We start from the raw sequence: 22,462 nt of genomic DNA, 5'->3' as shown, positions 1-22,462 counted from the left end.
ATGGCTCTCTGTCCTTGTGTTCCCTGCCTTCTCAACCATCCTGTGCTTAGCTTTCCCTAGTTTTCCTCCTTCCTGGAGGGGCTGGCCCATTCTTTCCTTTCTTCCAATACTTCTTTCCATTCCCCCAGTCTCACTACACTCCAAATTTCTTTAGAGGTTCTCAGAGCCTGCAAATTCATCATATCTTAGTTGGAGCCCTCAAACTTCAGTGTCCCTGTATTTTCCAGACTGTCTGTATCCCTTTTCTCTGCTAGCACATGGACTTCCAAATGCTCTTAACCCTCTATCAACTTGCAGATGTCTGCCACCACTGCGGTCCCACGGACACTGGGGCCCTTTGTAGCCTGCCTCTGTGGGCTGTTCCACATCCCAAAAGAGCTCACCTCTTTTTCCTTGTATTTCAGCAGTACTAAAGACTTCCACAAATCCTCTGCTAACGTTTTTAAGCTCCTAAACACTCATCCCTCTTCTTCCTCTGTAATTTCCCCATTGTAAACCCCTTCCTTTTCCTCATCCTTGTTCTTTTCCTTAAGCATGTGGAACTACCCACTTCTGTGCTGCTTACTCCTGCAAAACAAATCACTCTAATACTCCAACTTACCCACAAAATGATTTTTCTCCTCCTGCACTTCCCTTCCACCTTCAAGCACTTGTACTCCTACTTCTTTGCCTTCTCCCTGCATGACAAATGCTCACAGTCCAAAAAGACACAACTGGCTTTTCTTCAGTGTCCTGTGACCTACAGTTGTTCCTTGTGTGTTTTCCATGTCCTCTAAATAACTGCGCTATGCCTCTAACATACCTATGACCACTGAGCATTTATATCCCCTCAGCTTTCTCCTTCTCCCCAGCTTAGACCTTTAATTTGCCTTTTGCTGACCTACAAATCACTCTAAATGCACATTTCCTTCCCTTTTCTCTAGTATTTCACATTGTCAGTGAAATACTCCATTTTCTGCACTCTCTCTCCAGCACTGCCGGACTCACCTCTTGTTTTCAGCCAGACCAAGCTCACTATACATCTGTTGAGCTGATAATTTGCGGTCTTGTCAGCCTACAAGAAGTGTAGGGATGTTCCGGGGAGGATCACCTGATTTCTCCCAAGATGGCAATTTTTGCCCTGATCCTCAGGACAGGGAGGGCTAATCTATTTATCGGCTTGTATAACAGCTTTGTGTTTGTACAGGCTTTTAACTCTGGATTTACAGCTACCCAGAATGGGGCCATTACTTTTGAGTTCATCAGTCAAAGCTAATTTTTTTTGCATTTTAACACTTTTACAGAAGAGAGAGATAATATGGTGCAAGCTTCCCCTAGGGAATACATCACCACCTTCTACAGCTATATTTCTTTATGATGGTGAAGAGAATTTAGTATTTCAAGTAGTTATGCATCTGATTAATCTTCCTTTAATTACCCACTTAACTACATGTGATGCAGTGGGTCACATCAATTTTATGGTTATCACAAGGTTCCATGTGATGTGAGGAATCGTGTCTTACTCTTTGGATATTCAGGAAAGATCATGCTCACCATATGAATCACCATACGTTTATGATATACAGAGACTGTTTTAGAAGTTGCACCTGCTCTTTCTTCTTTCTTGATTTGGAGGTGGTTTTGTGAAGCAAACACCTTTGTGTCCAGTGTCAGGTTTTTACTTCACTTAAAATCTCCCATAAACACAGAAAGTGGATTTTTTTTTTCTTGTTTGTAGGAGTCCTGATTTTTTCCACTGGGAGCCTCCCAGGGGGAGTACATGTTCCCACAGCTCTAAGTGCCTGTGGTTGCAGGGCTTTCCCTCCTGCTGGGCTGCTCCCCTTGCTGAAGGACACCCCCTGAATCACTCGCTCCTATTCCCAGCAGAGAGACATCATCTTCACTTTCAAACAAGGGTCCTCAGCTGAGCACTGGGGTAAAGTTTGAAAAACCATGAATATTTGTGTAATAAAGAACACAGTGTCCACGTCTATGAGGAGGAAGAAAATCACTCTCTGCTGGGAAGTGAAAAGTGCATTTAGGTAATTGAGGCAAAAGCAGTACAACAAGCATGTGTTCAGCATCTCAAAGGGAAGAATTGGGCAACAGTTTATATACTGCAGTAAAATCCTCCATCTTCCCAAGGGCAGTGCATCTACCTTAATTTTTAAAATATTTGAAGTTTTTCTTTTGTTATGATTAACTAGTTTTTAAATTCAGAAGAGGTTGTTTGCAGTGTGATTGGGTACATAGTACCACAGCTATTTGCCTAAATGATACGCTTAAATTCCGGTATCTGTGTTTGTGTCCGGTCAAGTGGATAATCCTGTTTGTTAAGGACATCACCCTTGCTCTCTTGATATCCCATAAAGTGCTGTGTAAATACCATTGCAGCAGAGGTCTGAGTATTTGTAAAAAATAGTATGCCAAGCTTACTACAAGAAATAAGATGTGTGCTTTCATGCAAAGACCCCCAAATTCGTTCCTGGGAAGAGGACCATCTTTGTCCTGGCCTTGATTGCCTATGTGGTCCATTCCAATAGGCTGAAGCTTTCCCTGAAAGGATCTTAGATTAAAGCCTGCAGCACTTCTGTGCTTCACAATCCTCAGCAGAGCCTCTGTGGGTGAGCCAGAGAAGAGTGGAGCGGAGCAGAGCAGGCACTGCGTGACCTGTGCTATTCTGATCCTCTTTCCTGCCATGAGATCCTGCAAGAGATACTGTTTGGGATGTTTTTGAGGGTGTGCATAGCCACTTAGTTTCCATAGCTCCTATGTAGAGATCAGTTTATCCCCAACGCTCTAGCAAACGGTCAAATGGCTGAACGTACATGTGTACAGTATATCACAAGGAAGGAGACTGCTGTACAGCTAAGATCTACCAGTACCACAGAGGCAGCTTGAAAAGGGAGACCTCATTCTGCCAGGGGTGTTTTGTCCTGACCTGAGAGTGGCAGCAAGCATTGATCACCTCCCCGGAGTATTGTGTGTAATATAGATTGAGATTATGTCAGTGGCTGTAATCTCTCAGGGCTATACAAGTAGCCTCTCCTCGGGGAGAGGAGAGGGTGGGTGGCTTGATCTTGGGATCAGAGCCGGACATTAAGAACTAGGAAAAGAGCAACCAGTTTCCAACCTTAAGGAAAGCTTAACAAAGCTCAGCCTGTTGAGAGACTTGTACCCCAGAGACTACATTCCTATCCCTTGTTGTACCACAGAGGAGGCCAGTCGCGCCTGCCAAACCTCTTTAATTAACAACAGACCAGAACTGTGGCAGCATCCTTGTTGCAGGGAAAAGAAAGCATGCATGCACGTGTAGGTGCGCACATGCAAGGAGCGTAAGGAAACCAAGTGGACATCTCCCCCATACATACACTAGATCAACTCTCATCCCTGGGGATCCCCAGAGCAATAATATTTTATGAGACTGAAGAATTCACCCATAGTAGTGAAAGCAATGAACCCAGGCCAACCACAGTGCAGTCTTCTGCTACGGTCCAGGTAGAGCACCCCAGAAAGAAGGAAATGCAGATCCCACAGACAAAGTGTGCAGCCTCTGCTCCAACTGCCACCCGTCCGAGCTGTGGAATAAGCCACTGCCTCACTCGTGTCCCACCTCACCATCCCTGCTCAGCCCACGCGGTTCCAGGCTGTTGTAGGATGGCAGCATGGTCACTACAGCCTCAACGGTGAAGCGGTGTGGAGCACTGAGACCTGGTCCCTCGTCTTGGAAAGCAGTGTTATCGTGACTGTTTGGAGGAGGTTGCGGTGGAGAGAGCTGCTGCCGAGAACGGAACCAGCGTAAGGCCAAGATAAAGGTGATGGCGATGAAATCCAGAATCAGCTCTGCAAGCTCCATCACAGACAGGACAGAGGATCCGAACCAGAGACTCCACTGGTTCCCAAGCTGGGACAGCAGAGTCACTACCTGCAAGAGATGGAGAAAGGGCAGTGAGGACAGCCCTCGTTCGAGCCTTTTGCTTCCCTGCCTGCTCCCACTAGCAGTGCCCCCGCGGTGCTGGAGAATTTTTCCCACCCTGCCCCAGGAAAAGAGACTTGATATCCAGCAATGCTGCTGGAACAAATGCCTGCCAATATGGAGGCACATCGTGGGGGAATGGGTGAGTAGAGAGGACGTGGCAGTAAAGTGTGTACCGTGAAGGCAGGAGACTCCCCATTGGTCTTGTAGTTCCACTCCTCAAAAAAGATATTCACTTTGGCAACTCCGTTCCTGTAAATGAATGATGGGGCTCAGCAATCCCAAATCTGTAATCCCTGCGTTTCTTCACCAAGCGTAATTGTCTTCTCTGTCCCCTTCTGCCCTCCTGTTCTCCCACATATACCAGCCAGAGGCTTTTCCCCATCTCTGCTGTTCCCTCATTCTGCACTAAATACAGTCTTTGGTACTCACAGTGCACTTCTGAGACTGCACTGTGAAACCCAATGTTTGTGGCATCCTACATTGGCTAAGTACAAGCTCCTGCATGGCTCTCCTTCCCACTCTTCCGTCAGCCCTTACCATGACTCCAGACCACACAGCAGCTGCCTGGGGCTTACTATTTTCATACTAGCATCTGACCCTTTTCAGATTCTTCACTTGGATTCCCAGTCCTTGTTGAAGTTTCAGTTTATCTCTACTGTGACTCAAATCCACTGGCCTTGTCCATGGGTCCCATGCCTAATCTCTTCCCATCTGTGATTTAATCTTAACTCTGACCACCCCGACACACACACTCCACTGGGATGGTTTCTGGTTTGGATGCAACTTCTGTTGAGGGGCTCTCACCTCTTCGATGTGATATTGTATTTGTTCTGTTGTGAAAGCATGTAAAAAACCCAGTCCTGAAATGAAAGTGCAATAAATTGCATTACATGATCACAGTCACCTCCTGTAGGTTTAGTACCAGTTGAGGAAGGACTAAATGGGAGGTGAAAGCAGCGCTAGGGAGCCAGGATACCCTCTCCTTACCTCTGAGACAGCAGAAGGCCAGCGGGAGTATCCAGCTGACAGCTGGTATTCTGTCATTCTGGAAGACAAGAGGCTGTGTTAGCTGTTGAAGCTGTAGGAGCCACAAGGCCAGGTCTCTCAATCCCCAGGCACACCTGGAAACTCCCTCCCATGCTGAAGTTCTGCCCACTTCCCACTGAGCTTCTGCACAGTCCTTGGGAGCTCACCCCCAAGCCGACACTGATGCTCCTCAGCTATTTCGGCTTCCTAATGGGAGAAACATCATTTCAGGTCGCAGCTCAGCTGTTGACTCAAGCATTTGCCCTGGTCAGCGAATGCTTTCCAACACCTCTAGGAATAAAGAGTTTCCAGTCTGCCTGACAATCAAACTTACTTGCAAGGTTTCCGACATTTGTGGAAACAGCCCAGCACGTCAGCTTTGAATTCAGCCAGGAGTTTGTAATAGCAGTAGCCTGAGCAGCAGAGAAAGTAAATCCAGGTAAGCTCACAGTATCTGTATACAAAGGGTGACGGGCGACAGCGAGGGGAATCCAGGGGAGATTTCCTTCCACAAGCTCAGAGGGACTAGCCATCCAAGACAAGAGTGTCTTTTGGATGTCCCACACCAGGAAGGTCACTGAAGACAATGAGGAGATGTAATGGGACATGAGGCAGACCAAACAGGTTGAGGTGGGCATGAGCTTTACTATTCCTCCGGTCCACTTACCCCAGGCTACGTGCTTTGTGTAGTCACAGTACTCTGCTCCAGTGGGTAAGGGATAGAAGTAATATGCACAGCCACAGCGCTTTACCATGTTGAGCTGAAAGCAGGAGCGAATGCAGACCTGGGAAGCATATGAGGTGGAAAACGCTGAACAAGGGAACCAAACCCACTGCAGCCTGTATCACATCATACTATTAACAGAGCCCATGGACAAGCATGGCTGTTAGGGGACTGAAGCATTTCAGGAAAGTAGGGAAACAAGCTGGCACAGGACCAGTGATAATGAGTTACCTGTTCGGTGTAGCGGGATGAGTACAGATTTTGCACTGGCACATCGCTGCCATCCTCTGTGCAATCACTGTAACTGCCCCCAAGACGCACAGTCATCTCCTAGAATATTGAACAGTCGTTACTCAGAATGACTGGTTCTTTGCTGTTCTCTTTCTACGCTTCCCAGCCACAGGCTGCTTGTCCATCAGTATCTGCTTTTTATGCTTTCCTCAGGATGCCAGCTCCCCCTGCTTTCCTCCATTTCATTGTTCACTGATAAATTGCAGCCAAATGCTTCTCGTCTAGTCCAGTAAGCTGCTCTTCTTCCCCTCCCTCCACTCCATGTGATTAATCCCCTCTCTTAAATACACACTGGGCCCATGACAACCCATCTGTATCTATCCACCAAGTTAAAGCTCCCCCATAACCTCACGTCCACAGCTCTTAACCCTGCTGCTTCCTCACCTTTCTCATGCTGATGGAGGTCTCGATACCGGGACGCACGTTGAAACCCCCATCATCCATGAAGGCTGGCTCATTCTGATCGTGGACCATGACCCTGGCTCCTGTCACCGTGGACAATAGAGGGATGAAATCATTCTGTTCAGTGCGCACCACCAGAGAGAGACCTGAGGAAATGTCAGAGAGCAAGGGGGGTCACGGCCGGCTGTCGTGCAGGAGAGGAGAGAGAGCAGAATGGTTAGAAGTGAGTCCGTAAGAGATGAAGGACGAGAAACATCAACCAGGGCTGCACCAAAGCTGGGAAGCAGTGGAGGGTGGCTGGAGAGAGGCCAGAGCCAAAGCTGGAGGCTCCAGGAGAGGCCAGAGTAAACTGGATTTCTTCACTGGGGCTTAGAAAAAGCTGAACTGGGAATTGAGAGAGATTTCATGGAAAGACTCGGAGCCGGATGGAAGAAAAGCCTGAACTTTGGGTGTAGAGAGGTTTCAGGGGGTTTGGGTCAGTGGCTGGAAACAGGAAAATGGGGAAGGAGAAGGTAAAGACGAGGCTCTCTGGAGCACAGCACTACACCTCAACAGGGGACTTCAGGAAGGGCCAGCACGGGTCCAGAGGGAGCAACGAACATAAGGATCAGGCACTGATGGGAGAGAGAGAGTTCAGTGGGACAGCAGCGAGGGACAACCATGTCCATGAGACAGCCAGCTCCACACGGGTGAAAACAGAGCTTGGGCGAGACAGAGCAGGGCTGCAGCCTGCCACCACCAGCGTTAAGCACAGCAGGATGATGCCTGTAACTCCTGGGGAAAACAGAGCTGAGCTGTTCTTACTCACCAATGAGTGCCTCTCACCCACCATTATTGATCCCAGGCAGCGAGGATGTCCACAGGCTGCTGCTGTTGTCGTTAAAAGTATAGCAGTTCCCATACAAGGGATGGTGGAAGTGGGTATAATTCCTGAGAGGGGAACAGAAACATTCACACAGGGTGAGAAGGACTGCGAGGCCAAGGGGAAGGGCTTTCTGAAAGGAACAACTCTGTTTTCCACCTGCAGGGAGAGGGGCTTACAGCAGATGGGCAGTATTTGTTATGTAAACTTGCCTGAACAGGGAAAAGCAATTAAAATGTGCTGTAAAAAATATCCTGGACCCGGACAGGTTTTTCATACTGCTAACTCTTGAGAGCCCAAATGGGTTTTAGCAGTACTAGCAATTACTGTATTATCTTCCTAATATTGACAAAACTCTCATCTCTTCCTACCCCTCCTCCTCCCATGCTGATGGGGTTTCATTCCACTACCTTTTTGGGGCTTTTTGACCAATGATGGCAGAAGAGAAGTGGGATATTTTTTCACTGTCTTTTTGTAACAACTCTCTCTTCTCCTCCTGTACATGGGCTGATATGTACAACTTTACCACTGTAGAGAGTAGAATAAAGACACTTCTACACTGTACATCTGTACCCGCTCTGGGGTTTGTACCAGCATTACTACTTCATTTGTGTGAAACCCAGGAAAAGGCAAAACCATCCTCCAAGGTCGTTTCAGGTCCCAGAAACTGTGACCCTGGTGAGCACAACCCACAGGAAAGACTCAAGAAACATTATTTGAGACAACAGGAACTGAACAAGGCACGATCCCACCTTGGGAAAGAGGTTGTCTAATGTGGGTTTCTTGATTCCCCTCAGACCCAGGCACAAAATAGGGGTGTTTTCAGGAAGATTTGGTGGGCTCTTTCCACCACTTACGCCTTGTCACACGTTGCTTCATTGAAGCGGCAGGCATAGATGAAATTCTCAAAGTCAGACTCATCCAGGGCTTTTGCATCAGGCATCTGCGCCAGGATATTGATATAGTGAAAGCTGTACCACTCCCGCACGGCATCCACCCCTGAGGAGTACGCCTGATGGAAACAGTCCTTGTTGTTTTCACTGCACTGTTAAGAAGAGAAGGAGAAAACCAGCTGTGTCACAGAAGTCTTGTCCAGTAGGCAAGGCTGTGCCTATGCTTTAGCTGTGCTCCCTCAGCACGGGCAGGAGATGAACCCGAGGGAGTGGAAGAGCTCCGCAGGGCTTCTGCGCTCGACTAAAAGTTGATCAGCAGGATGGGGAAAAGCAAACCCAGGGCAGCTCCTCAGTGGAAGGGAAACACCAGGTGAATGAGCATGGCTAAGTAAAAGCCAGGAGGCAGCAAGTCACAGTGAGGTGTGCAGGGTGACCTGCTGCACATAAATTCTATGTGGCGGTATAAAACCAGAAACTTTAAATTCCTGTGTGGGGAGCCCTTCCTTCAGGGTGTGTCCAGTAAGACGTTTGTGATCATGTGGGAACTCCAGTTAACTGGCAAGCGATTAGCTTCAGTCCTTCAGCACCTTTTTAAATGCAAACACAGATACCCTAGGGCAAAGAAGCTGCTACCTAGGAGCAAATGCAACCGTGACCACATTTCACATGGCCCACTGCCATCCAACACTTTCCCCTTTGTTATTATTGGGCAAAACTGCGGCAGCTGATGTTAATAAATGGCTCTCCAAAGGCAACTGCAAGGCTGATGTAGCCTTCAGGAAGGACAAGGTTTCCCTACGCTACCTAGGAAAAGACAGGCACTGACATGGACAAGTCTGGGGCCCACATGGACAGGGACAGGACTTGGGGAGCGGGACTGCATTGGGCAAAGGATTCAGCTCTACCTTTATCTGTCATTAGCAAAAGCCAGTGCCGATTAATCAGACTTCTACGTAGGGAAAGGCACGGTCTAACAAGACAGAAATAGCTTGGCAGAGACCAGAGCCTGTAGGACACAGTATATCTAGGGATCTTACCAGAACAAAGCCAATTTTCCAGTCATTCTTGTCCACTGAGGGACTGTTCTCTGGCAAGTTGACTAAGTTATCCCGCTTCTGCCTTCGCAGTGGATGGCGCTGGACATGATGGAGCAGGCTCCTTGAGCTACGCTTTCGTGTGGACAGCGTGGACCAGTCGCTTCGTGCCAGAGACATGTTGTAGTCATAAAGGTCTAGCAGTGTCTGACGCGTGATCTGGTCCAGCTCATCCAGCTTCTTCCGGATGGCACTGTATCTATACGGGGAGGAGAGAGGAGCCTGCAGTTTTAGGGCTGGATGCACATAAACACCTCTGAATAAGGCATGCGGCAGTTTGCTGGGGTGATTCCGAACACTCCTGCTGCCAGCTGCAAATCCAGCCCCTTGCCGGAGGCTACCATCCTTGTAGGAGAGAAGTAAACGCATCTGCTTTTGCCCTGCGGCAGTTTACAGTGCAGCCTGCTAACACACCACCAAGCAGAGCTGCCTAAAATAACGTGCCTTACTGTGAATGCCCTGCAGCAGCGAAGGCCTGTGAAAAGTGTCCTTTCCACCGGCACTGCTACAGAAGGGGACGGTCAAGGACCATGAGGGGAACAAGAGTACCTGCTTTTATCCTACACCCGCAAAAGTCAAGGCAGTGGACAGCTCTGGGAGTCTATTTCTTACCTGTACGGATTGAGGGTGCACAGCGTCACGGCTGGGAAAGTCAGCCTGTCGGAGTTAAGGTTAAGGTTGAGGTTGACAGGGTAGCTGAAGTACTCCCTGTAGAGGATCCCAAACTGCCAGTACATTAAGCCGAAGGTGAGAAAGAAGAGAACGGACCAGAAGGCTGTCTTCATCTTATTCTTTTTGGAGCACACCAGGCGGATAGCCCCGTGGATGGTCGTGTTGCTGCAGAAGAACTGGAACAGCTCCTGGTAGGAACCGTAGAACTCGATGAGACCCTCCCGCTCCTCTTCTTTCTGCCGGTGCTCCTCTTCTTGCTTACACTGCCTCGTTTTCTCCCCTTCTGGCATCTTCCCCGTCTTCACAGACCCACCCTACGGCACAAACCCCGAATTAGGGGGTAGCCCCGGTGACACAAACCGGCTCTGCGTCACCCTCTTCCCAAAACCTCCGGGCTTCCACCCCCTCCTCCCCAACCGTCCACGCACAAGCTCCCGCCACCCCAGCCCTCTCCTCCCACGGGTGACGAGGCGGGGAGGGGGGGACACAGATCCCATCCCCCCCGCCGGGACCCCCCTCGCCCCAAGGGACTAACACGAAGCGCCGTGCCCATGGCGGGCGGCGGCTGCCGGGACCGGGATCGGAGCCGGTGTGTGCTTTCCCCGAGCGCCGCCGGCTCTCCCACAGCCTTCCCGGCTGGGCTGGGACTGGTTCCTTTCCAGTCGGAGCCAGCAGCCTGCCCGGCTCCTGCCCTGCCAGCCTCTCCCCGCCCGCCCCTCCTTTCTTCCTTCCTTCCTTCCTTCTTCTCCTGCCCCTTCCCCTTTCCTCCCCCCTTCCCCGGGCGCTGCTCCCGAGGAATAAAAAGCCTCTTTCAAGTGTCCGTGGCCGGGCAGAGCCGGAGGAGGAACCGGTGACACGACCTTGGCGGGTCGTCCCCGTCCCCGTCCCCGTTCCCGCCCGGTGCTCTGTGAGGGGAGCCCTGCCCCGGCCTGCTGCTGCGGCTGAGGAACAGCCTGTGCCGCCGTTCCCACACACGGCGGGGACACGGCGTCCCGGCCAGCGGCCCCGCGGAGGGCTGGTCCGTGGCTTTAATGACCGATTTGGGCTCTTCAAGGGCAAAGCCGAGGTAGATGGGGGGGGGTTTGGGGTGAAATCTGCAAGAGGGTCGGGGCTGGGGCAGAGCGGGTGGTGGCGGCTCGGTGATACGCATGAGGTAGCGTCACTTTCGCTGGTTCATTAACTAAAGAAATCGTTCATATCCAGAACTACCTGGCCCAGCCGTGAGGAGGAACATGTTTCATCTATCTGTGCCTGGGAAATCGAGGTCTCCCAAAGCCTCGCCGCGTTTCCTCAGACCACCGAAATGAACACCCATAGCCAGACCAGGAGCCCCTAACACCCCCCTGCCATTATAACGGTGGAACCCCTTTCCCAATCCTTTCCCCCAAAGATTTTCTCTCAAACGAGCTCTCTCTGAGGTTTTCACGTCTTTCTTTCCTTTATGAATAACCTCCTTCAGATCAGTCCTTGTTCGGAGTCGTCTGTCACTGAATTTCGATCCTTATTGGAGTTAGAAGTGGTTTGGTTAGTGACTCAAAACACACAGCCGCTTTTACCTCTTCATATTGCAAAATACCGTGCTTGAAAAGGGCAAGCAGTACACTTTTGAGGCCAGCAGTTAAGTGACAGCGTGTTAGGAACAGCCTTGTGACAGCTGCTCGTTACAAACCTACAGCCACAACCTAGAGCTTTCCTCGAGCCCCATCCCGTGACAAAAAGCAACGCAAAGCAAAAACGTCGTTTCTTCTGCAGTTCTAAACTTAATTATACCTCAGGTAATTTATTTTGAACTTTCATCAAAGGTGAGTTGCACAAGGTGGGAGGGATGGGGGGGAATGGACTGATTAATACTGTATCAAATGCCTGTTACAAAGCAGCTTCCCCAGAGCATTAGAAGTGTCCTTCTGGGTCGGACCGACGGTCCGTGCAGCTCCATACCCCATCTGGGGCAGTGCCATAGGAGATGTCATTTAGTGGAGGGATGCGAGCTCTTCTGACTTGTGCCATTTGTGTGTTTTATGCACTCAGATAGACCTGGAGAATCCCCAAAGAGGCACATCAGACTTTTGAACCAGCCTTGTGACCTAGGCGTTAACGATTACACAGCATTGGTGCTTACAATTACCATTACAATGGAGCTATAGTCCAGTCACTTTGTAGAGAGCATGTTTATAACTTGTTTGACTTACATTACTGTTATTTCCTGAAATTACTCAGTTACAGTAACAGATCATCCTCCAAAACCGCCTCTCTCTTCCTGGAATTGTGCCTCTCTTTATCAGAATGACAAAAATGATTTTGCCCCTGAAAATGCCCATTTTATACTCATTTAAGTTAACAGCACCCACAAAGCAACCAGAGCCAAATTTGGTAGAGCTGATACTTAGGGATTCTCTGATTTCCACAGTATTTAAAAGCATTTTAAACTGTCTTCAACTGATCTTTGCAAAACTTTTTGCTTTGCATCTTTTTGCTGGGTGTGAGACAAAGATGAGTCACATTTTTTTATTTCTTTTGACTTGAGGAATAGTTAAAACCTCAAACATTCGGACTGATTTGATGTATCCAAATGATGGTCTAAAGCAATTTTCTCAGCATTTTTGTCATGGCTGACAATTTCCATCACCATGTTGTCTGGGAGAACTTTTGGCCTTTGCCAGTTTGGACAAGAATAGCAGATAATTAGGCATGTATTGTATGTTTTATTTTTGTATGTATATAAATGATGTACATCATATATCTGTGTATCTCTATATGCACATCTAGGTACATATTTGGTTTATTTTTTGGAAGACTTTTTCCGTATGTTGGGGTTTTTTTTCCTAAAGAATGAAAAAACCACTTGCTGGCTCTTTCATCCTTTCCAGCTGCCATTTCAGCCATGATCTAAGCAATTCCCTTTTCCCTCTTTCTCACGCTGGTGAGCTGCTCAGGCTGCTGGATGTTATCTGCTGTTGTGGCACACCTCAGAGCATGTAGGTGACTTCCAGTTGCTTCAGTCATGTGAGTATCACGCTTTGGCATGCCTTTGTAAAAAGTCCTTACATTTCCGTGGTCACACAGATGTGCTGCAGGTTGATTGCCAACTCACAAAGGAACCAAAAATTTGTTTTTAACATTTCTCTGACCACAATTACCACTTGATTCCCCAAATACTTTAGAAACAATGCAAACAACAAATCTCCTGTTGCCTTCTCAGCTGCCAGGTTCAATCTCCATTTGCAGAACGTCAGAATTTGCTAACTCTTCAGGTTTTTTTGATTACTTTCGTCTTCCCAGCTTTTGTTCTATTTTTTTCCAATGCGTAGATGAACTAGATCACTCAGGTGACAATCGTCTGACCAAGATTGTCAGTCATAAATGGTACCATTTTCCTCAGGCACACTTCACTGTAACAGAAGATAGTGACATGGGATTATTAGTGTCATTTGCAAAAGTGACTCCTGTTGATAATTTGGGTAATGAGATACACTCCTGTCTCAAACTCCCCTCACCACAAGAATCTTCTGAGCATTTTGCCCATCCACAAGTTTCTGGATATTTATTTGATGTAGTGACCTATCAAGGTGAGTCACACCTGATGGAACTGGTTTTGACACTGGTGGTTTTTTCCCCTACCCCCATGCAGGTTCAGCAATTATGGGATAAATGGTCTTCTGAAATCCCAAGTCTTGTATTAGGATGAAAGATCTTCCATCAGGCACTACAAATCCTTTTTGGAAGTTTTGATTCATAGTATTTACTTCACCTCTAACAACATTTTAAATCCAAGGAGCTTTATACTGAAAAGATCCTTTTCCTTCAGATGCTTGTCACTAGGTCCTTCTCTTTTGAAATGGGAAGCACCCTGTTGTTCTGGGCAGTGCTTCTATATATTGTATTTTCACAAGGTGAATGCATGATTGCTTTTTATGGCTACCGAGCAACCTTTGAGTACACATGAATCATTTTTTATGGCACCGAATTTGAAATGTTTCCTTACCAGCTATGTCTATTATCTGCCCAGGTAGGAATGTGATAACGATCTGTAGTGCACACAACATTTTAAAATAGAACAAACTTTTTTCAACACAGTGCTACTGTGGTGGGTCAAAACCAAAAGTCTCTCCCTGTCTGGTCTGGATTCCAAGTGTAACAAATTATACATGTTTTTGAACTACTTGAAAGACCTTCGATCAGTTTACTTCTTTTGTATATCCATATATGCAATTGTGTTTTCCTTCTGCTGCAAGGTAGAAGCCAGTGATTATTTCTGGATTAGCTGTATTTTTCTGCATTAAAACTAGCAACCCAAACAATCAAGAAATAGCAGCACGGGTGGTGCTCTAAGTTTAACTGAAATGTTTGGCCGAAGAAGCACCAGCCTAGTAGCTGATAAAGATGGGTAGACGTGAGGCTATAGTTTGTACTGCTGTTGCTCTTCAGCAGGGAGTTATTTACCCAGGATTCATGGACTCCCTCGAGGCAGAGGTGGTGATCTCTAAAGAAGATAGTTATTAAAAAGCCATCAGGGATTTGCAAACCAATCTAATGGGCTGTTGAATGCCTTCTCCCTTGCTACTGATGTAACTTGCTAGGCAGCAGTGGTGTCTGTCCCAAATAACCAGAGATACTACAGCAGCAAGAGCATGTCCATGTACACACTCCCGCTCCTTTGTGTCCCGAGGAGGCTGCTTTTCATGATGCAAAAGGGAGTGCTGGGAAAAAAATGAAGCAGTGTGTGTTATCCCTGTCTTTCAGCAAGAAAGGTGGGAGATGACAGGGTAGAGCTAATGTAAAGAATATTGTAGGACTGAGCAAATCGTGCTGGAAACCGTGTGGCGGGAACCCAGTCTCTCTTCCTAGGAGAATGAAGTTAACATGAGAGGACCCAAGAAGACCCGGATGGATCCTCTTTTGTTGCTGTTTGCATGCTGCAATGCGGTATGAAGCCTGGAGGAGAGCCTGGGTAGTGGCTACTCATGCTCTGCCTCAGCTGGCAAATCTGAACTAGCTCCTGTAAAATGTAGCTGACTCCCAGCTGTTGTCTGTATTGCGGGACAAGGGATATTGCTTCTTGCAAATGCTGAATCAGTCTGGGTGCTGAAGCAGCTCAGCGACCCAGACCCTGTGGTACGTTAGCCATACTGCTGTGTGTCCGAGTCAGCTGCCACCTTCGCTGCTAGTGACCTGGCCTCCATGAGAAAGTCACCGAGCGCTGAAAATGGGCCTTCAAGCTCTACCTCTGCTGCATATTCCCTAAACCCAGGGTCTCATGTAGGATCACTCAGCCAGATCGACAGCTCCTCAGATCTTAGAATCATAGAATCGTTTAGGTTGGAAAAGACCTTTAAGATCATCGAGTCCAACCGTTAACCTGGCACTGCCAAGTCCACCACTAAACCGTGTCCCTAAGTGCCACACCTACACACCTTTTGAATATCTCCAGGGGCCGTGACTCAACCACTTCCCTGGGCAGCCTGTTCCAATGCTTGGCAACCCTTTTGGTGAAGAATTTTTTCCTGATATCCAATCTAAACCTCCCCCAGCACAACTTGAGGCCGTTTCCTCAATCCAGTCCTACTGCAATAGGACCGACTGTGGAAATGGCCAGATGAAAATTCTCACCCCCTGGCGTAGCTAAGCTAAGACTAAAGCCTGTCTGGAAGCTGGGTGTGCACTCCGGGCTGAAACAGCAGAGAGCAGAGCTATAGGACCAGATGTCAAAACCAGTGATTTCTCTGGCTGCTTTGTCCTGAGGGGCAATTAATGAGTGGGGAGATCAAGATGGGAGCATCCTGGAATTCCTCCCTCCCTGTTCTCTGCAGCTGAAATCTTTAATTTCCTCATTCCAGCCCTAACAATATAACTATTATCACAATCACTTGACTCCCCATGCCTGTGCCCCCGCCCCTTTTGTGATCTCTCCTGCGCTGTTCCTGGAAATCGGAGGTGGATGCAGCCACCTCAGACCAGTTTTTCTTCCGACACCTGCTGCTCCCCAGCCAAGAGAGATCACGGGGTTGGGTCTGGTCACCCTCTGAGCCCGACACGGCACCTGGCACAGCTTGGTGGACACAGATGCTCGCTGCTGCCCACCTGGAGCTTTGCTGGAGCTGATGTTAGGACAACCTAGTTGACGTTTACCTCCAGTTTTGATGCTGCCCCACGTAATTCTCCAGGTGTCCCCCTCAGTCACTCCCATCTCAGTGGTTTTGTGTTGCTTCTGCTTCTCGGCTCTGCTCTGGTGATGGTGATCCTCTCCTGCTCTGGAATATAAGCTAGAAGTGATGCCCTCAAAAAGGGAATCCACAGTGAGTTAAGCCCTTATGAAGAGAAGTTAATCCATAAATCCCATTTCTTTTATGGGTAAGGCCAGATTTCATAGCCAAATGGCTTGAGGGAACACTTCCCACCACACCCTTCTCAAAAGGCAGAGCAGAAGGCATCACCCCCCTTTCCCACCTCCTTTTTAATTGTTCAGACGTGTTCAATTCATTCCACTGCTTGAGAGGTTTTGTGTCTTCGCAGGTACTATGACCCCTCAGAAGATCTCAGGCTAGTGGTGATGTGAAGCTCTGGAATGGTTCATGAGGCAAAGAACCTAAATTTTTCTCAAGATGTAGATTGATAATTTTTCTTTTTTGCTTTTCATCCTTTCTTTTAAGTGGAAGAAGTCAGCCAATGAAACATGAATCTTAGTCAAGCCATGTGACCACTTCTAGTGATACTGAGAAGAGTGAGATTTCTTCATTATAGTCACTGTCGAATTCTGTCACCTCTTCTTTTAACTCTATATCAAGACTGAAACTGTTTCAGATACATCTCACGTACCAGGAAGTTTATATTCCTGTGCAAATTTTGGGGTCAGGAAGGGGGTTTTCTCAAGTAAGGCCCGGGGGGTTGCTGGGTCGTTTTTTAGAGAAAGAATCTTCCCCTGTAGCTTGAAAAAAGGTCCACTTCCTAGAATCCACAGGCTCTAGGGCCTTTTGCCTTCCAAATCCCCTGCCAGTAAAGGATGTCAAAGTATTTGCAGCATACCTCCTGGTATGAGGCTGCACATATTTATCAGCTGAGGCAATTGATCTTTCATGCTAAGGACTTAGTAAGATGCTGATGGTATTTCATGGGAGGGCAGATGTGTGAATGTGATTTGGATATATACAAAAGTAGAAAAGAAGAGAAAACCAGCAATTCATAAAGAAATCAATACTAAGCAAACCCATGACTTCAGAAGTGTTTGAAAAAGAGGAAAAGAAAAGAGTAAAAAATACTACTGAAAACAGGGGAAGAAGAAGGAACTGAATGGAAAGAATAGCAGTGAATGAACTCAGAAAAAGAAGAAAAACTTGCCCTTTCTCCCCACGAACTGCACCTGGTTGTGGTAGGAAGGCCTGCATTGCCTAGTGACACTGAAATATGTGCTGGCAAGTTACTTATCTCCCAGAGCATGACTCGTGTCAGACAGTTTGCAGCACGGGAGGCTGAACTTAGTCCACAAACTCTTAAAACAATGAGGTATTGCCTTTCTTGCCTTTGCAGTCATTTTCCCTTCCTTTGTTGTACCTTATCATCATTGGCCCAACATATCTGGACCACTCCTTGGCTGTCCATCAGCATTGTCCAGTGCTGCCCTGCTTCACTGACAGTCATTGCTTTGACCCACCACATGTCAATGTCACTGTACCATACAGTCCTGTGCCACTACTCTTCACTGTCATCCCTAACCCCTTCTGCCACCTCTTGTAACTCTACATCACTACATCAACCCTACCTGTTCGGGCAGTGTTGCTGTTGTTCCCTCTTATTTCTCACTCCCCCTCTCAATGTGACATCCCAAGGCTCAGGGTCATAATCCTGTTTTCCCACCTGATGTCTTCACTGCTGCTAACATCCTGCCCTCTACCTCTTGTTGTTTTCCATCCACTTCTCTTCTTCCCATTCTGCTTTGGCAGCCTTTGTCATTTTGACCTGTTGCCTGTCGTTGATGGCCTATACCAACACCTAACACAACTGTTTTCTTCTGTCTGTCCAAAAGTGCCACCCGTTTTGTATTTTCATCTTCATGGCCTGAATTCACTCTCTTGTCACCCTCTGCCATCCTTACTAATCAGGCACGCTCATGAAAAATGGGATGAACACCTTTCACGTGGGATACAGAAACCGTTGTTCAGTGGGGTAAGGGAAGTCATAAATAGTGTCTATCAAAAAAAAGCTGAAGTTGTCTACAATGGGAAAAGTAGAGAAGAATATAAACTTTGGCATGTTGCAGGTAGAAAGACAGGTCAAACAAAGCTTCAAGGAACAACTAGTAAAAGGAATCAAAACTAACATTAGATCTTTCTTGAAATATATCAGGAACCTGCCAGATGTTCTGAAGGGCAAACTGGTGATCAGGCTATGAGAGGAGTGCACAGGAGAGATAAGGCCATTGCAGAAATCTCTGCAACTGTGTTAAGTGTTGAGTGACGAGATCATCGTGGCAGAACCCATTCTTCCGCAGGGTGGGGTTCGCCAATGAACATGTCTGAAATTGAAGCAGCTGTGGAAAAGGCTGTTCAACACTGACAAAGCAAACAGTAACAACTTGCTGTGAGCAATGGCATTTGTCCAAGAGTCTTAAAGGAACTCAAAAATAAAATAGCTGAACTGCTCCGAGCAGTGCGTAATCCGTGCTTACTGCCACTGTGGTACCTGAGGAGGGGAAAATGGTGAATATGATGGCAATTTTTAAAGACTGTACATGGGCTCAAGGGGAGAATGGACAACTTCATGGAAAAGAAATCTACACAGGGTGACTAAACCACAGAAACCACATTCAGTCAGGAAGTCCCTGACCTGAAAGTGTTTGAAGACTGGAAGAGTATTAATGAGAAGTATGGTATGTTTGCCCTGTTCATCTTGAGCTCTCCCTGAGAAGGAGAGAGAAGGAGACTAGAGGAAGAGAAATCAGGAGAAATCAAATGCTTATGGTGAGGAATGAGTGAAGAGGCGGAAAGGATAAGGTGAAAACATAAACCAGAAACTTAAGAGGGGTCACAGAGCCCAGCATCTGCAACAGTACCCACTGCTTCCTGAAGGCATCTGAGGGTGCCAGGTGGTGGATGATGCCCTGTGATCCTCTGCATAGAGTTGTAATGGCACAAGGGAATAGAAATAGGCACCAGGAACACCCCTGCAATCAAATATTCTCTTCCTGGAGCTGCAGGTGGCCAGTTTGGCCAGGGGCAGGTGGTGGAAGAGGTTCTGGGACTTGTTTGGGCTTCAGATGAAGAAAGCATAAATAAAAAGATGAGAGGTGAGTACAGCTAGAGTCTAACAGGGTCTGGAGGAACTAGAAGAAGGTCTGAGCCTGGCACATCACTCCATGATGCTTATATCCACAGTGGGCTGTGAAATCCATACTGTCATCTGCCAGCCTAAGGGAGGTGTGTGCTGTGGTCTACCTCCTGAATATTTGGGTGTGTGGTTGGATGAATGCTGCCTTGTAGCATCGGACCCAGCAGGGACCTGCAGAGTGGTTGGCTCTTGCTGTAGGATGTAACGGGTATTGTGGTCCAGGCGGTTTGACTCAGCTACTGGTGAAGGGAACAGCAGTGACGACAGAGGGGTGTGTTTGTGTCAGCACCAGAAGTAAAGTTGCTGGTGGTGGCCGTCTCCTTTCTCCTCTCCCAATTCAGGGGTTGTAGGGGCAGAAGGAGCTCCCAGTGCTGCAACCCTTGCATCTACCTGGGCGCATGGGTGGGGATGGTCCTTATTTCTCTGCTGTCTCCCCTCACCAGGAACTGCTGGCAACTACTGCTGGTCCTGGAGGATGAAATCAGCCCCCTCCACTCCAGATGGCCTTATTGAGCTTGTCAGTTAATTTTTCATCCAGAGGAGGCATCTGCCATTTTTCAGCATCTGCTCATCACTCATCGAAGGAGATGCATGGGAACCCACCATTCTGTGTGCTGTGATGGGAGAAGCTGAATTTTCTGCTGGCCTGGGAGGACGAGCATGTTTTGGCAGCGGGTAGGAGCTGGACTGACTTAGTGTGACACATCATGCTCTGGAGGGAAGTATGTGTCCCATGCTTTTGTCTGGGACACAAGTTAGCAGGTAGTTGTAATAGAGCTGGAGGCTTTGGGAAAAGAAAAGCCCAATCCTTTCCCCTTTTCTTCTTTCTTTTTTCCTTTTTTCTTCCTTCTCTTTTCCCCTTTTCCTTTTCTTCTTTCTTCTTTCTGTTTCTTTGGGTTTGGGGCATTTTGTTTGTTTGTTTGTTTTCTCTTGAGAGGGATAGAGTGTGGGATGTTACAGGAGCTTCATTACCCATTGTAGGAAGACCCTAGTTTTCACTGGGAGACCTTCACTGGTGGGGTGAGCGCAGGAGGAGCCCCGCACAGCACCAGCCCCCCTGGCCATCCTGCCCCGCACCGCCTCCAAATCCCGGAGGGAAGCAAACCTGACTGCACTTCTTGTTTCACTTTCGCTCTGGCAAAGCAGAAGGGAAAAAAAGAACTCCAGGCCTTAAATCTGTTAACTTTGGCTTTACCACACACAGGACACCTGAAGCAGCAGGGAAGAGGGGCACCATCAGGAGCATCCCCAGACCTGCAGCTGGGCTGCTGTTGTCGGGTCCATTTTAAGTCAATATTATATCAGCCTTTCCCACCATGCTTCTGCGTGCAAGCTTATCTCCTCTGGACCTGCTGAGCAGCCTCTGAAAGCAGTCACCTCTCTGTCCGCTTCCTTTTTAGAAGACTTCATCTTTGTGGAAGACTTTATCTTAGTGGAAGACTTTATCTTCGTGAACGACTTGAAGCTGGTTTGTTTCTTCTTTCCCTCTTCCCACCCTGTAAAACCTTCTTCAACTGCAAAGAAGCCGGTTGCTCTGCGTTGGGGTGAACAAGCCCTCCGAGCCTGACAGCGTGTAATGCCACCACCAGCTGCCAAGTCAGCCCTGGCTTCATGGGAAAAAAAACATCACGGGGAAAAAACCAAGCTGCGAGAGAGGAAATGGATGAGCTCTGGTGGTATTTTAACTATTGCCTTTCTCCACCTCTTTCAGACACACGGTGAGAAAATGGCTGCTTCTCTGTGCCTCTCTTCACAACTGTGCTAGGCCTGCAGTAACAAAACTTACCCTTGCGGTGGCCTGCTATAATTATGTATACACACCTGCAGGAAACCATGATAACCCCCAGCCACAGCTCATCCAGTACAACTTCCTGAGCATCTTGTGCCGGCCGGACACGGGTTCTTGATACAGACTTACCCCTTGCATCCCATTTTCATCCTCGCTCACCACTTCAGTCCTTCTTGGAAAAGCCTCATAAGGAATATTAATTCTTCCTGCTGAAGTTATGCATAGGAGCCCTGAGCTGTCAGACTTAGCCAGCTGCTCTGGCTAGCTCTCCCACTGCTTCACCAGGGTAATGTCACACACGCCCTGTGAGTCCCTGCATCCCCCTTCAATCGGGGATGCATTCATCTCTGCTCCCCTGGCCCTACATGTTATTATCTGGCATTACCTGTGCTCTCAGAGGGCACCCACATATTCCCATCAGCCGGTGAAGCAGAGCACAAGCAACTCCTTCACCCCAGGCAAATGCAGCAGCCATGTCTGATAAGGCAAGGCTCCTTTCTCTGATTTGTTTCTCTACCTGCTCCAGCAGAGCCAAAACTGCATTTCAGTGGATTTACCCATTAGCTGTTGGTGCAGAGGAGCTGGGGGAGGTCTGCAGCCTGCGCTGTGGCTGTGAAACGAGTTGCGGGTTACAACTGCAGAGAGGCACTAACACAGCAGTTGTGATAGACTTTGTTTTGCAGAGCACTAAGCCACTCTTGACTGGTCTCTGTAATCAAATCCCTCCAGGTGTCCGCTAAGCTTGGGACTCTCTTCCATTCTCCAGGGCTCCAATCCATTGCACGCTGGCTAAAAGCAACAGCTATGGTAAAAAGTTGTGCAACTTACCAAGCTAGCTTGTAAATATAACTTTACCATGTAAGTATCATGTTCAAGAGAGCCATTCAGCGATGCTGCAGCTGCTGGGAGAGGGCTGTGTATCTGTTTTCGTAGGCAGGGAGGTGAAAACCAGTTAAATAACTATGTGATGACAGATAAGGAGGTATCGATGGGCAGAGGCCCAGACAACAAGGGGAAAGAATATACCAGTTGTGATGAGAGAAGCAGCAGCAGACAATACTAGTAGCCAAAGGGCTATCTGGTTTGGCTAAGGGAAGCAGGTGAGGCCAGGGAGGCAGATGCCTGTGCACTAACTACCATATTTCTGTGTACTACCATAATCCCGGGTAATGCTGTGGAATCAGAGAAGTGACGGTACGAGGAGGTCTCTGATCCAACCTCTGTCTCAATCAGGTCACCATGATTTTGTCTGACCCGAGTCTGGAAACCCTCCAAGGGTGGAGATACTGCCACGTTCCTGGGTACCCCTTCCAGTGCTGCATTACCCTTCTGGTAAAAAAGTCATTTCTGAAGTTCAGCCTGAACCTGCCAAGCTTCAACTTGTTGCCATTGCCCCTTGTTGTATCACCTGCTCCTATTGAGAAGGCTTTGGT

At 48.0% G+C, this 22,462-nt stretch overlaps 1 protein-coding gene across 2 annotated transcripts; it reads right to left on the bottom strand.

Moving 5' to 3' along the window:
- Positions 1-2,989: 2,989 nt before the first annotated feature.
- SCNN1A (sodium channel epithelial 1 subunit alpha) lies at positions 2,990-10,627 on the bottom strand. Of its 2 annotated transcripts, XM_075034495.1 has the most exons (13): positions 10,458-10,627; positions 9,863-10,236; positions 9,194-9,449; positions 8,121-8,308; positions 7,231-7,331; positions 6,384-6,547; positions 5,940-6,038; positions 5,652-5,769; positions 5,319-5,397; positions 4,946-5,003; positions 4,763-4,818; positions 4,132-4,207; positions 2,990-3,904 (listed from the first exon to the last, which is right to left on the bottom strand). In XM_075034495.1, exons 1-13 carry the CDS (start codon positions 10,473-10,475, stop codon positions 3,578-3,580), a joined length of 1,914 nt encoding a protein of 637 aa, XP_074890596.1. In that variant the 5' UTR covers positions 10,476-10,627; the 3' UTR covers positions 2,990-3,577. The 2 variants fall into 2 exon arrangements, 1 of the variants encoding a protein (XP_074890596.1); XR_012651399.1 differs by lacking the exons at positions 2,990-3,904; positions 4,132-4,207; positions 4,763-4,818 and adding an exon at positions 5,080-5,191 and having other exon boundaries at positions 4,953-5,003.
- Between the last annotated feature and the right edge of the window lie 11,835 nt (positions 10,628-22,462).

This window comes from Buteo buteo, chromosome 8, assembly GCF_964188355.1.
Source record: "Buteo buteo chromosome 8, bButBut1.hap1.1, whole genome shotgun sequence".
NCBI classification, from domain to species: domain Eukaryota; kingdom Metazoa; phylum Chordata; class Aves; order Accipitriformes; family Accipitridae; genus Buteo; species Buteo buteo.
Note: the sequence above shows the minus strand (reverse complement) of the source record. Positions and strands in the feature narration are given on the sequence as shown.